At 39.4% G+C, this 16053-nt stretch overlaps 1 protein-coding gene across 1 annotated transcript in view; it reads right to left on the bottom strand.

The window, feature by feature from the left end:
* Window positions 1-3268: 3268 nt before the first annotated feature.
* The window catches only part of hecw2a (HECT, C2 and WW domain containing E3 ubiquitin protein ligase 2a), a 58011-nt gene continuing 45226 nt past the window's right edge, over window positions 3269-16053 (bottom strand). The window contains 7 exon segments of the mRNA XM_042495139.1: window positions 3269-5395; window positions 6226-6338; window positions 7285-7370; window positions 10359-10473; window positions 11989-12135; window positions 12411-12540; window positions 15606-15704. Of these exon segments, the coding sequence (XP_042351073.1) occupies window positions 5284-5395; window positions 6226-6338; window positions 7285-7370; window positions 10359-10473; window positions 11989-12135; window positions 12411-12540; window positions 15606-15704 (802 nt within the window). The 3' untranslated portion in view covers window positions 3269-5283.

Here is a 16053-nt window from a genome sequence, read left to right as displayed (position 1 = left end):
AAAGTTCTTATCTTTTTATTTATTTTAGGAACTGATAGTTCCTGAACAAATAACACAAATAATTTTATAATCTTTTTAAGTGCTGGGAGGGAGTTATGTTTTCCAATATGGCTTAGGAAAGGGGCACTCAACTTTGTTTGCACTTTTGCTATTTTAATAAGGATTTTTAGTTCAAAAAATTTAAATCATTTAGTGATTAATTTTACCTTTTATATTTTATCTCTTTACTTCTTTATGGTAAATGTGTATCCTCTGTTATGTTTTTATATTTTATAGTTCTGTAAAGCACTTTTAATAGCCCTTTTGTACAAAATGTGCTATACAGATACAGCTGCCTTGCCTGTATTTTTTTAGAACCCCAAAACCAGCAAGTGAGTTCGAGAGGCACATTTTCTTTAAAAATCTCCAAAGTCACCCCATTTATCATAGTTGGAAACTGTGAAATATGCGTCTTAATAGTAATACGATCATTCATTTTCCAGTCACTTGGGGGAGTCACTCAAGGAAAAATATTTGTGGCTCCAGGGAGGGTCATGATATAAAAACAAAAAACAAAGTCACGAGCCACCCTTTACTCTGATAAATAAAGTACAGTTCCTTATCTCACAATAACTTTGACAGTATCTACAAGTATTTCATTTGTGAGAAATCTCATCATTCCTGTTCACATTTTGTTAACATAGAAAATTACCTTTTTTCATTTTCATTTACGTATGTTGTCAATAGCTGTTTTAATTTTAACATACCATAAATATATCTTTTTTTTTTTTTTGCCTTTTCTAACTAGCCTAACTTAAGTTGTTTGGGTTTAAGAGAGGATGTAATCATCAAGGAGAGGTTGCGACAGCTGATGACCCTGCCAAATAGGCTGTGTTTTATAATCAACAGTAAAGATAGTATATTTTGTCATTTTACTCATTCAATTTGGTGCAAACTCTGGTTAAAAAAAGGATAAATCAGGGTCATGTATCACTGGTCAAAATTTGCCATTTGTTCTCTTTTATTACAATCATCTGGGTGAAATGGAGACACTCATACAGGAGCTTTGCATAGAGTGGAATTCTGAAAACCGGAGCTGTGTCCTGTCAGAAATGTTCTAGGAAAGACGAGAGGTGCGACTGTCTTCATCTGGATGTGAAGCGAGTAATCGATCTTACCAGCCTTCTGCAGAAAAGCGTCATTATGGAAAACTGACTGAGTGAATGTATATCCTAACGTGAAGCGTTTGTTGCCCATGCCACATATCTGCCCCTCAAGCAAACATGAGGTGATGCTCTGTACGGATGTGGCCGAAGCCAGGAGTGGGATGTGTCTGTCAGACAGAAATAGAGAGCAGGCCTAATGGTTGACTTTGCAAGCCCCAAACCTTTGGTACATTCGGTGCAAAATATATATTTATACACACAACAGGACAGACATACATATACATCTATATACAAAGAGACAAACAGGACCGCACACATGGTACACATACATGTGCTCTCACGTTTCACAAAATCAAAACAGCCCTATTGATTCATTGCTGTTTCATGAGCAATGGACCATAACCATCGACCTATTACTAAGATAGGCAGACACGCACATGTAAAAGTAACAACATTTTTGAAACATGCTGCCGAGATCCTCGCCATCACACTGTCATAGAGATAACAAACCGCTGCATTTGCACTTTGTCCATTCCCAGCGCTAAAACTAAAAGCACCTTATTCCCCACGTTTTGTTCCCATGACCTGAACACTCCAAGGTATGACAGTGCCAGGTAAGCATAAGGCCGCATGCCTCAAAGTGAGCATCACTACCAAAGTGACGCACGACTTAACCAGCTCCCTCACCCCTTTTTCTGAATGGATAGCGATATCCTCATGCAAAAAAAGCTAGTAAGGACAGTGTGTTGCACTATTTCAGCATGCAATATCGAGCTATAACACAACGCCATCTAGGGGTCTCTGCCCCGGCACAGCTCACAGAGCTCACCAGGGAGATCCCGCATGCAGTATTGGACTGGAAGGAGGGAGGGGGAGGGGGGCTGGGATACGAAAGTCTGCCTCCACGTCTCGCATCACATGTGGGGCTCTCTAACACTATTCCAGCCCCTGTGATGTGACTCCAACAGGACTCTGTACAGAAGGTGTAATCTGGCATGCACCCCATAGAAAACGAGTATGTGTGTATGTGTATCTGTATCTGTGTGTGTGTGTGTGTGTTTGTGTATGTAGGAAAGTGTGTGAACTGAGGGGTCCTCAGGGTTTGGGTCGTGCACTTTTGAGAGTTAGATGTTTTTATCACATGCTTTGAAGACAAAACTATTGCCTTGCATGGACTTGTATGCCGAAAGTTCTAAAGTATAATATCAATACAGCCCTAAAGGCCGGTGCTTGTTCCTGACAACATCATCATCATCATCATCACACCTGGTCAGGTCATTCAGAAAGGAGGAAATCACTGCTGCTTTGCTCTGAGGAGCCATAATAATAACAAAACACCATACTGCCCCCTTGTGTTGATTTTTGTTTGGGTAATCGAAACGACTATTACTTAAAGGGATAGTTCAGATGTTTTTGAAGTGGGGTTGTATGAGGTACTTATCCATGCTCAGTATATTACATACAGCAGATGTCAGTCAGCATGCCCCCAGTTTGGAGAAGCAGGTTGGAGTCTCACACAGAAGCAAAGCAATGTGCTGCTGTGGATGGGAACAACAGATTTTAGATTTTTTGGGGGGCTTTTTTGGGGGATCTGTGGCAAAGGGTTGCAGGTTGGAGTTGAACCACTGCGGTGATTACACAGCCTCTGTCTACCAGATGAGCTGTCGGGCAGCCCAATAAAGCATATTTTAGCCATCTAAAAAAATACATAAAACAGTTTAAGTGTATGTTACATTAAGAGCGTTTTCATTGCTTTACCTTTCTTTCAGACAGCCCTTTCTGACAGGAATGCAGCTTCAGTTCCCAAACTATGCTCTCCTCAAAGCCACCAGACTCCATTGGCATAGTCACACAATAACACAAACAAAATAACTGATCAAGGCAGCAGTAGACCAGCAGCTCCTGTGTTCAGCAATATTAAATCAGTTTTTCTCTGTGGAGTCTGGCTGTGAAGAAAGTGATATAACAGCTTTGTTTTTCAGTTGTACATAAGTATTTGTGTTTAGGTAAAGCAGTGAAAATACTCTCAATACAGCATGCACTTAAACTGACACAGATTTTTTTTAGGTGGGACTTTTTTGGGGTGGCTAAGATATGTTTTGTTGCTGATCCCTCCCACTCATTCAATTTTATTATTTCTAATATGCCAAATAAAATGGAAGAGTAAAAATTAAATATACGTTAGAAAAACAACTCCTTGAAACCCATCAAACATTTTCAGTAAATAACATTATTATATTATTATAATACTATATTATATTAAGTATTTTATGTCTGAAAAGACGCAGGAGGACGTACGTTTCTAGCAAATCCTACCCCCATTTTTTATTTTTATAAAAAATAAAAATGATTTTACACATGACTACTCGCAATTTCTGCCCCAGTACTCACCATAGACACCTTGATCAAATCAAACACAAATTAAGACAAAACAAGAACAGAATAAGAAACACACACAGACACACACACACACATAAAAAACAAAAAAGAAAATCCAAAGAAAACACATCAAAACAAAAACCAGCAGACCTCATCCTGCTTCTCTAAACAAGAGGTGTGACATCTACTGTATGTAATATACTGATTGTGGATAAGTACCCCATACAAACCCACTTCAAAAGAAAAAGTGAACTATTCCTTTAAGTTTCACCATCTCTGATCTGGTCAAAATACAATAGCTTCCCTCATGAAATTCCACTTCACGGTCAGGAAAACTCAAGAGGCACTAAAAAGGTCCCAGCGCTGCACCCTGACCAGGCACTTGGCTTGTGTCTTTCACCTGCATCCTCATTCCTCAAGCAACCGTGCCTCGTTTGATTTCCTTTTTGTGTTTTCTCTTTGTGAAATCCTCCTCATTGAGCCGCACAGAGCTGCTTGAGGTTCATACATTCAGTCACTTATTTGGTACATTCATCACTTTCATAGTTGGGAGGGGATTACATCAGAGAGGAGGGCCTTGCGTGTCTTACTTATGAGCCGACATCATCTGTCTGAAAGTGCACCTATTGCTCATGATCAATGTGTGGGACTGTTTGACACTTCTATGCGACTGAAGTGCGTCTGTAGATGCGTCTGTACTGTGGAGTGAGTCACTGTAGGAAAGTGCGCCTGCAGCATCAAGGCTAACGCTGTAACACTGTATGCACGTGTTTGTGTGTGTGAATACCTTACTGAGTGTGTGCAGAAACAAGGGCTGCATGTCTCTGATGTGTCTTTCTCGCCCCTGTAAGAGCTCTGACGCCGCGGTGTTGAAGGTAACAGTCCTGACCAGAACCTGCCATCATTATCACAGAGAGTCACTGTCCATGTTTTGTGACTTGCTCGCCAGCTTAATCAGGAATAAAGAAAAAAAAAGTGGAATTTCAGTCTTAGAACAACTGCTTCTAATAATATTTGTGTATGTTTCTGTGCACACAAGTACTTCCCTTGCTCTCTGAAAAAAAGGAGGACCAGCCAACATCCAGCTCTAAGCCTAAAATGTCACATCTGATAACATACAGATAAAAAAATCTAGGGGGAAAGACTGGTTTGCACCATCAATAAAAATGTCTGTGTTTGTGTGTGTTTTGTGCAAAGGTGATTAGAGTATGTGTGTATTATAGTTCATAATGTTGCAGCCCCAGTGCAGAAAGGACACAGTTTAGAGGTCCAGAGAAGGGAGAAGGGAGCTTGGTGGTTTCTGAGCAGCTGTCTCTGAGGTGCAGGTTGGAGGGGGAGGAAGAGGAGGAGGAGGTGCTAGAAATCCAGTAAACAAGGCCATTAACTGAAGAGATAAAGCACACATGTGGCTCGACGAACAAATGTCACCATGAAAAAAACTGGAAAAAGAAATTGTACTGTACAGCTTTTTCAAACCGTTGCTCCAGTTCTCGGCCTTTTCTTCCAGAAGGTGTTTGCTTGATCTGCTTCTATTGTGAGAGAAAGGCAGAGAATCGGAACCATGCCTGCGTGCTAAGTGACCAAAAGCCAGTCAGGGAGGAAAAAAAAAAACAGTAGAGTTGTCCACGCGGGTAGGAGTTGGGGTTAGTTGCCATTTGAGGATATAAGTTTTATTTGCCATGTCTCTCCTAAGTGAGAAAGGTGGGATTCCAGTTGATTCTTGCTCCTAAGTTAAACCTGGGCGTGAGCTGATTTGAGGTTACTCCAAGCCAAACGTGCTTGTTTCCTCGACAGCGGTGACCAGCTTCTCGTAGAGCATGGAGAAGGAGGGGTAAGGTGGGAGGTCCAGGCGATTAAAGCAAGTGTGAGCCCTATGGAAACGCATGGAAACACACACACACACAGGAAAAGGTTATCAGGCAGATAAACATGGTGATGATGTAAGGCCTAATATCCTTTTGTTCCTATTAAAGACAGTAAATAAAAAAATATATGCAGTTTCCCAAACATTCATATATTTCTGGCAGCCCAAAACAATAAAAATATCTGCCACCACAAATAGTTTTTCTATTTTTGAGCTGTACAGTATATTAGGAGTGCTGTTGAAATATATATGCCCTTCAGCTGTTTATTGCGCCTCATATAGGAGTGCAGAGCGTACTCTTGGCACTGATGGAGCAGAAGAACAACAGGCACAGTGAAAGGGAAATGTCACCATTTATTCTGCGAGGTCTAAAAGTTTGGGGGGCTTTAGAAATACAATATAATTTATTTTAAAAGTGCAGCCTTTTCATTATTTTGCACACATCCTAAAATATTCAAATTAAAAGTACCTTGTACTTCTGTAGCAGATGTACCATTTATGTACCTTACACTTTCACTTTAGTAGGTTTATCATGATTTTTACTTTTACTTGAGACATTTTTTTATGGGAGTTATTGTACTTTTACTTCAGTATAGATTTTCCGAACTCTATCCACCACTGATCTTGTTTAATAACTAAAATTTGATTTAGCAAGGGAAGGCTGATAAAATAAATATATAAATAATATATAAGTGTGGCACATAGAGAAAAATGAAAGGGCCCAAACTCCCTTCAGCAAAAAAAAAAAAAAAAAAAAAAGACTTGACAGCTTTTGTGAGGTTAATCCATTTTGTGCAGTCCCTAAAGAGTACACAGTCATCCTATCAGACATCTTACCTGGGTAAGGATGTGATTTTTCCCCACTTCTCAACACAGAATCTGCGGGGTCCATTACTGCCCCTCAGAGAGGCAAATCCCTCGTAGGGAATACTGGAGGTGCCTGTCACAAACTAAAAAGAAGAAGCCCATAAAACAGTCAAACAAAGTATGAAAGCAGCATCCTAAAAGCACTAGTATTATTCATGACTTGTCACACCTTTCTCCCATGAGCTCAACACTCAAGGTATGACAGTGCCAGGTGAGCATAAGGCCGCACCGGGCTGTTCTCACACCCCTTTTCAGTTCTATATATTCAATATTTAACACTTTGAAAACTGGGCAAAATGGCTTGATTTCTTTTAAAAACAAAGAAAGAAGGCAATGAGCAGCTTAAGAAGAAATTACCCAAAAATTAGTAAAAAAAAAAAAAAAAGTACAAGAAAATAAACTAAAAATTAAATTTAACGGACCATAAAAACACCACCAACAACAGACACAAAAAACAACTGGAAAATAAAAAAAGTTAAAATTACAATAATTCTTTAAAAACATTTTTAAATATATAATTCTAAGTATATAGTTTCCAAGTCATTTTTCCCTAGCCTTTTTTTTTTCATATTTTCTAAATATAATAATTTCTTGCATTTTCTGGGACATTTCTTAAGCAGCTCAAAAAACCCTTTTTCAAGAGTTTTTGAAATAAATCCACCCATTTTGCTACTTTATATATTTATACACATTTACGTTATGTAATACTTGCTTTACTTAATACTTGTGAAAGGCATCGGAATGCTGCAAAAGAAGAGTGTTGTTGCTCAAAGTTTCAAAAGGTTAAACAAGTAATCTGAGGATATTTCAACAGTGAAAACTTAACATTGTATGTAAAGTGAAGTGTGTAATACAGTTCTATATATTGCAGAGATTAAGGTAAGATCCTTCTGCAGCCAAAAGTTAAACCCCCGTCATGCACTTAAGTCCATCTGAGCTTTGTGGTAAACACGACTCTGCAGCGCCTGCAGGGCACCCAGCCTCCACACGGGGGCACCCTGTGTGCATGCGGTCACCCACGTGCTGTACCTGCAGCAGTCTCAGCCTCTGCTCATTGTTGAACCTCTCCACAGCTGCCCAGAACCAGCGAATCACTATGTGGTTGTCATGGTAACCTGGAGGGAGATAGATGATGATGGTGCATGAGTCAGATGAATAACAAATAAGGCCTCTGTCCCCTGGTCCTTGCTCTCCTCCTCCTTCCATCTCACTATTTCTCCTGTGTGATTTTTGAATGGGCTCTGCTGTTTAATGTTTAATGGCGGAGCTGTTTTGTCCGTCTCAGTCGATTCGTCTATTAAAAGAGCCTCACACTGAGTCATGGCCGACTGTCCGTTTGAGTTCTCTTGTCTCCCTGCTGCTGGCCGCTTTTCAACTGGATTGGCCAGACCTTTAAAAAGCCTTTTAATGTGATCTCTTCTAAATGGTTTGGACACTGGCGCTTCGTGCTTGTACTGTACACAATACGCATTACAATAATTAAATAGCAATAACTCCCCAAAGTTTTAAGTGCTCATTATACAGTACACTACAGCAGAGATACAGATACAGAGATACAGAGATTATCTTTATGGTCTTTTTTGCTTTTAAAGACAGGACAGACTGAGTGTGAAAGGGGGAGAGAGAGGAGATGACATGCAGCAAAGGGCTGAGGCTGGAATCAAACCTGCGGCCGCTGCGGTGAGGACGCAGCCTCTGTACATGGGGTGCCAGCTCTACCAACTGAGCTACTGGGCGCCCCAACACACAGGTCTTTCAAAACAGTGATGCCATTTCAAAGACATGAGGACTGGGGACTAACATCATAATACATGAATGAAATTGGGCTCATTGATTCCACAAGAGTCTCAGCTTTCCAACTGGTCCCAATTTATGCAACTCCAAGACTGTTTAGGGACCCCAGTGTGCAGAAATATTCAAATACAAAATAAGACAATTATACTGCAGGCAAAAAACTGCATGAATTTTGTCCTATGCTGCATTTAACTAGCACACAGTGGGTATGTCTTTGAAGAGGAGACTTGTGGGTATTCATCAAACCCATTCTTTTTTTCACTCAGATATCTTAAGGTGAGAGGTCAAGGGACCCCTGTGGAATGCCCATGCTGTTTTTCTTCACCAAAACTTAGCTTAAAGTTAGCATGCCATGGTTAATCTTACTGGATTCCTTAGGTCTTCTAGTTTCAGATGATCAAAGTATCTACACTCCAGCTTTAAAACTCAGCTTTCTACAGTCCTTTAAAGACAGGAATGCCAGCCTGCCAGGTATCAGAGGTTTAACTGCTGTAAGCAGCATGCTTTTATTTTGAATCGGTATTTCCTGAATAAAATATATTAAAGGAAAACCCGATCATTCCTTCTCCCAAATACAGGAAACAAGATAAGGTACTGTGACAAGCTGATTTTATGTTAACAAATCCAGGAAATCAATTGCATGAAAAATGTAAGTAAATATAACTATGAGTCTTCATTAATGTTTATTTTATACATCGAATTGTTATGTTTAAATAAAATTTAGTTAGATGTACTTGATTTTGTGAACTTGTTGCAACTTAAAAATGACAAGGTTGATTAAATGAATCTTTTAAAGTTTTAGTAACTTCTGTATATATCTGTAAATATATCTGTATTCTGCCAGTTGCAAACTAGTCGATCATATTTGTGTATTCCTAAAAATGTTAACACAACAGAACTCATAGATCTCCTAATTCCATCATTGGCTAAATCCTCTTTGTCAGACTGACTTGTTTTACTTAAGTGTACAGAGGCTCTATCCTCGCCGCAGCGGCCGCAGATTCGATTCCAGCCTTGGCCCTTTGCTGCATGTCACCCCCCACTCTCTTCCCCTTTCACGCTTACACTGTCCTATCGAATAAAGGCATTAAAAACATAATCTTTAAAAAAAAAAAAACCTTGGAAAGAACAAGGTTTTTGCAATTGTCATTTTTAAATTGCAGCAACTTCATAAAATTAAGCAAATTCAGCTAAATTTCAAATAAACTTCAGATATAAAGTAAACAAGGCAGTCGTTTTCAAGATTTTAAGTAAATCAACATGTCGGATTTTACAGTTTATTATTGCAGGATATCCTAGTTTAAGAGGTGATGAGGTGTAATGCGCCAACTCATCCAGTGGACATTGTCAAATTGATTTCAATGGCAGTGGATCACATTCACAGTGGACATTGTGGGTTAAAGCTGTATCAGGGTTCCTACAGCTTCAGCCAAAAAACTATTTAAGGCTTTTTAATGCCACTTGAACTAAATCTTAGAACTGAACTACTAATAACCAAAATTAAAGAAAAGTTTTATTTTGCCCAAATGTTTATGGCAACCTTAAACATGACGTCTTTTGGCTCCTGAAAAAAGTTAAATTATCTACATCAAGTGTTGACAAATACAACCCTTTTTAGAGCGGAACCCATGGACGACAGTGAACATATTATATTATCAAAAACAGAAGGAGGAAATATATAGCATTTCTCATTGGTGTTCTTGGCGATTTTGTCTAGAATAATGCACAAGTTGAATTTATTAAACTGCTTAACCAAAAATATATGTCATCAATTATGTTGAGATTTCACAATGTAACGTAAGAAAAAAACAATTGTAAAATCTTACTTTCAATGTCGGAGAATTTTAAGACTGTTGTAAGAATAATTTCAGTCATTTTAAAACCAATTAAGGCCTTATTTTTAAATTAATTATATTAATGCCTTTTAAGACTTTTTAAGGATCCCTGGCAAACCTGTGTCGAAAGAAGTGTAAAATAGGTTACGGACAATTTCATTAGATTTTTTGTCTCCACCTCCCTATCAGGATCAGATTTCCACGTTTCATCCTCAGACTGGCTGAAAAAAAGTAAATGGGACACACTTTCACCCACCTCAGCGCAAGGGTGCTGTTACACAAGGCATCTATCTAATCCCCCTGCTCACAACAGAGGGTTAGTGGTTGCAGCTCCAAGTTGTGGATAAACATGTCATTTGAACGTAAGCCGGTGTGTGCATTTGACTTTGCTAGTTCTCTGACATTGCTGTGAGTGTGCCACAAACACTTTGATCTTCATCTCTGCTCTGAGCGCCTCCCTGCAGCTTTACATACCTCCTCTGTACTCGGTGTTGTTCCTCCAGTCTGCCAGGTCGATCTCTGCCGTGCCTGCAATCACCAGCTCCAGCTCCCTGGCATCAAACACTGACACCAGTCGTACATCCACCACCTAACACACACACACACACACACACACACGTATAAACGGACGAACACGTGGTATAACATATGGTACCTATTCATTTATAACAGTCTTGCCACAGCCGTCATTGTTCGAGGAATTTCAGAGCCCTGACACAGTTACAGTAGATCCTTGTTGTGGAAATACACAGATGGCAAGAGGATAAACATTATTGTGGGAAAAGTTTCCATCAGTTTTTATAACACTAAATGTTGGATTTTGTTTGTTTAGCAAAGCGAGGCCTGTAAACTCATGTTGACAGACATACAGCCTACAAAGAGCCGGTAATCTGTCATCCTGCAAGGCAACGGATTTAAGCAGGTTTAAGACTGGGTTTGTTCTGCTTATGAAAACAAATGAGAAAAAGCAGAATATGAGCACCAGTCCAAACTGCATGACCACTCTGGGTTCACTTTGTCATGCTGAGCCTCCACAGCATGCAGGACTGTGAGCTATCTCCATCTTCTTACAGTTCTACACTCTCACTCATACAAATGTTTCAGAGAAATACTCGCACATGTAACCATTGTTATTCAGAGTTTGAACAGATTCTCCCGACATGCTGAGTTGGAACAGGCCCTCAGATTCACATCCAAACTGAACAGCTCACAAAATCTAAACATTTTTCGTGCTAAAGTCTCTCTTTCACAAGTTATTGCAAAAGAGGGACTGAAATGCCTGACTTTGCTGCGACTTTTCTGAAAAGTTGCAATGCAAGTTGCAATATATTTGGGCTTTTTAAAAAAAGTTTTTAAAGTTACAGTTACATAGGATCACATCATAGTTTGATGGATTTTCAGAGCCAATGTTCGCATCAAATATAGCAAGTATTTAAAAAAAAATCTTTCTGTTATATAAGTCAGAGTCACTCATGAAGACATATATCTATGGATAGATAGATAGAGATTAGGCAACACAGTAACAGCGTCTTGGTTTATATATGATCGGCAGTACTTAGTTTTACTGTTTGATCTCAGCCTCCATTTTCACTTTGCAGGAAGCACTAAGGCACCTACTACGTGTTCACAAACTCTCATACTAGTACAGCTAAACATGGCACTAAAATGTGTTTCTAAAAACATTTAAGGTGAGAAAAAGAGAGTGCAGTAACATATCTTGGTTTATATATAAACAGCACTGCCTTGTTTTACCACATGATCAGATTTGGATTTGAGTTTGAGAGCAAGAGAGAGAAGGGTGTGGGGCGTTTGTCTCTTGACCTGCTTGTAAACTCTTTGTGTCCGCAGTGGCAAGCAATATCAAAATGTAGAAGCACAGTATGTAGTTCAAGCAACATCCCTGAGAGCCAGTGACACTTGGCAAAATGATGTGTTTTGCATCAATTTGCGTCATTTGGGGGATTTCGCTGTGGGAGGAGAAGGGGTTATCGAGGCACTGGTTAGATGGAGGGTAGTTTTCCACAGTTCATCTACACACACTACCCACATTGTTTTGATACAAAGCTTGTTGAAAATCAGTGAAGTATCCTGTTGAGTGCTGTACCTCATAGAAACCTCTGACCAGGCTCTCCGTCTGCTGGGCCACTCCTCGCTCTATACGCCACTTGACCATACGCTCAATGTACTCCTTCTTGTTCTTCTCTGATACAGGGATACCAGCCCCGCCTGGCTTCAGCTCTCTCTCTGTAATCTGAGCAATCACACACACACACACACACACACACACACACACACACACACACACACACACACACACACACACACACACACACACACACACAGAGAAACGAACACACGAACACACACACACACACACACACACACACACACACGTATTTTTACCAGGCTGCAGCCGCAAATTTAAGAGGTTCAGGAATTATTTTACTCATTTTTAAACACACACGCACGCACGCACGCACGCACGCACGCACACACACACACACACACACACACACACACACACACCTGTCCAAACACCTCCTCATTGACAGTGAAGGTGAGGTCCAGCATGTCTTCGATGTCGTTGTCTTTCATCCACTGCAGGCTCTGGTGGAACTCCTCATCCAGGAACTCCAGGTCGCTCAGGTCACATGGGCTGCATGATCGCAGGCAGAGGTTACATGGAGCTTACAGAGGGGTCAATAAGGTATTGATGACGTGTCTTACTCATAAACTATGGCTAACTGTAATAAGGGAGGTCAAAGGTTAATTACTTGATGTACAATAGCAAAAGACAGCTTTCCCCAAAGGCAGTAAACTAAAACACACAGCATGATGCATGGCAGAAAAAATATGTTTGCTCAAATTTATTATGTATCAGGATAAAGCCCTGGAGATGTACCAGCTCAGTTATGAGAAATGTGGAATGCTTACTAAGATATAGAGATAATAAATACAAGTAGAGGGCAAAACAAACCTACAGGATTTTTTTATACTAAAACATTTTACGTAAAGGTGACATTTTGAACATCTTGGTCTTGACTTTTACCTTTAACAATCTCAAAATGTACGTTTTAACCCTTTTAACATGTTTTAGCCTGGGGTGCAATATATTGTTAATTTCAGAATACTTAATACTTACTTAAGTCTTTCACAATATATATACATATGTAATTACCATGTTGATAGAACTTTCTGAGCTTCAGTAATGTCAATCAATATGCTGATGGTAGACAAGCGATAAAACAATATTAAACGTCCTGCTCAGCTGTTCAGTAGAGCACATTTAAAATCACTGTATCTTAACAGAAAATATGTTGAACTTAACTCAATCTGACTGAGTTATCTCTACCATTCTGTTTAGGTATGTTTAGCTAAAAAAAAATCACAAGATGTCACTGTATCCTTAATAGTAAGTTTTTTTTCAGTTCACCTCCTCCAGACATGTGGTGGGATTTTCAAAGGAAGGCATACATTTTTTACATGTCACAATTTCAGAGGTCATTGACTGTTGTTAAATGATACATTTAATTTTCAGCATTATTTATATTTATTACTGTCTAAAGCTACCAAAAGGGTTTCATAGAAAACGTAGTGATTCTAAGATAAAAAATTCACAATTTTTATGACAAAAAAAGTTACTGTTGTTAATACAATATATTTAATACTATTACATTTTAAAATTTAAGGAAAAAATCTATCTTAGATGTTTTTCAAAATACTGTAATGGTAAATATCTAGAACAAAGGTATTCAACTAAAATTCAAATAGGTCCAGTTGCTAAAATTTCCTCCCAGTAAGGGTCCGAACCTCATACCTACAATCAACGATTTATTGAACATTTCATCTTAATTACGATTAATGAACTGTTATTTTGCTTTTTATTTTTTTCTTTATTATATAAAAATTAAAAGCTCCATCTTAAACAAACTACAGGTAAATTTAAGCATTTTGTGCTGATAATAAGCCAACCTCTCCTGACTGCAGGACTCTGACTTCAACTTCTGTCAAACATCTGTACTATTAATCATTTCACTCATCAATCTTTTTTTTTTTTTTGAGTAGGCCTACTTCTCCTATAGCTGCTAACAGCCTACCAACATTCCCAGTTAGAGAAAGGGTGAAAATAAGGTAATGAGCCTGTGGCCCCAGGCCCCCAAAGCATGACATCTGTCCCTGGTAATAATAATGAGAGCTCAGCCTGAGCGGCTGGATGAGTCATGGAGCGATGCATCCTGGTGTTTCTAAATAATTCCTACAAAGTCTGATTGAACCTGAAACTAACACAAAGTAGCCTGTGAAGTCTAAAGAAGCCACTTTCCACTGTTGCAAATGTGGCTGTTTCAGACACTTTGGTGCTGTGAAGAGAAGCTGCGCTCTGTTTATCTGTCTCACTGTGCTGCTGTCGGACCATCAGCTGTTTGATCTGCGATAGTGAAACACAGTAGAAGCACATACGACTCTGCTGTCAAACACTCAGCTGTATTCCAGAGTCAAAGTCGTTCCCTTTTTTACATGATTATTCAACCATTCTGCCCTCGCTTTTCTCTGTGTCCTGAGAGTGCGAGACACAGCCCACAAGCGTGAGACACACACCAGAGGTGTGGGAGTTGGCAGGCCCGGATTAGGAGAATTTTTAAATAACTGAAATTACTGAAATGGGTAAGATTGCATTGGTTAGAGGTTCTTAATGTTGGTTTTCATTATCTTTTGATTAAGCCCAGCCCTACTCCGTAAAGATTATTGTTCTTATTCTTACATGGCATTACAACTTGGCCACAGGTCCGGATAGGACAACATTTTGGTCTGGATCCGGACTGCGGTCCACCAGTTCATTATGTCTGATCTAGAATATATAATAATATAATATAATAGTATATAGAATAATGCACAGAAATAATATTAGTGCTGGTATACTACTAATACTAATAATTTCATGGTAACAAACTGATATATGTTGGTATACTTATATATTACAGGCATTACAACAGTACATGATCTGTAATTTTGAACTTTTATTTCTGTTTTACTTACTAATACCACGAAATGACATTTTAACTGTTTGGTAGAGGCCTATATTTAAAAACAAAAAAGTATAAGGTGGGGCGCCCAGTGGCTTAGTGGATTGAGCAGGTGCCCCATGTATAATGGCACTGCTGTGCCGCAGCAGTCACGGGTTCAAGTCCGGCTCACAGCCCTTTGCTGCATGTCGTCCCCTCTCTCTCCCCCCTTCGCACTGCTGATCTGTCCTATCTAATAAAGGCAAAAATGCCAAAAAATAATCTTTAAAAAAAAAAGTATGAGGTATGTATATCTTATGCATAGTCTTTCCTCCCGGTGATTATGATGATTAAATATTTCATGTCATTGCAACTACTGGATGTAATTTGTATTAGAGTTTAAAACACATATCCACTGGTTTGATAAAAGCTTGTTTGTATGATAATGGTAAAGCCAAGATAGGATCCGGGCTGCTGAGGAGGTTAAGAGCCCTTATAATGACATAAACATCTGTCCTTAGTGCAGACATTTGGCAGGGATTGAGGTTGTTTGGACAAAGCTATTAATAAGGACGCTGCTCCTGCTGCCAGCTGCCGGCTGAGAGGATCTGACTGCAACACTTAGATTCTCAGCACGGCCTGACAGAGTTAGTGAGGGGGATCTGATTGGAAATGCTGGTGTGGAATTGGAAGTCAGAGGGAAGTGGGGTGAGGTACTCACATGCGAAGAAGCCCCTTGTAAAAGGGTCGGGTGAAGAAGGCATCCAGCAGGTACTGGTGGACGAGGGCCAGGCCCAGGATACGTCCACTGAAGCGAAACCTGGACACAGCAGAGAAAATACAGGTCAATACAGGCATCAGAGGTGGAATGAATCTTCCCTTCAAATGATTTTTCACATCAAGTGTTTGGTGTAAACTGCTTTGAGTACCAGATGGAGTGGGTTTACTCTTTCAGGTGTTGACAGAAAGATCGTAACATAGCAGATTGGTTTTAAATCTTCTATCTGCGTATGTATAAACCCTGTGGAAGTTAGTTAGCTTCTTTCATCCATGTTTCTCTCATGTAGTATTTAACGGGCTTAAGTGAGATTTGAAGTTCATTTTATAACTGAGAACACACCAGATTGTGACATTGTTTATGACAATGAATAACACCCCTCCAGATTTTG

Source organism: Plectropomus leopardus, chromosome 10, assembly GCF_008729295.1.
Source record: "Plectropomus leopardus isolate mb chromosome 10, YSFRI_Pleo_2.0, whole genome shotgun sequence".
In the NCBI taxonomy this organism is placed as follows: Eukaryota; Metazoa; Chordata; class Actinopteri; order Perciformes; family Serranidae; genus Plectropomus; species Plectropomus leopardus.
Note: the sequence above shows the minus strand (reverse complement) of the source record. Positions and strands in the feature narration are given on the sequence as shown.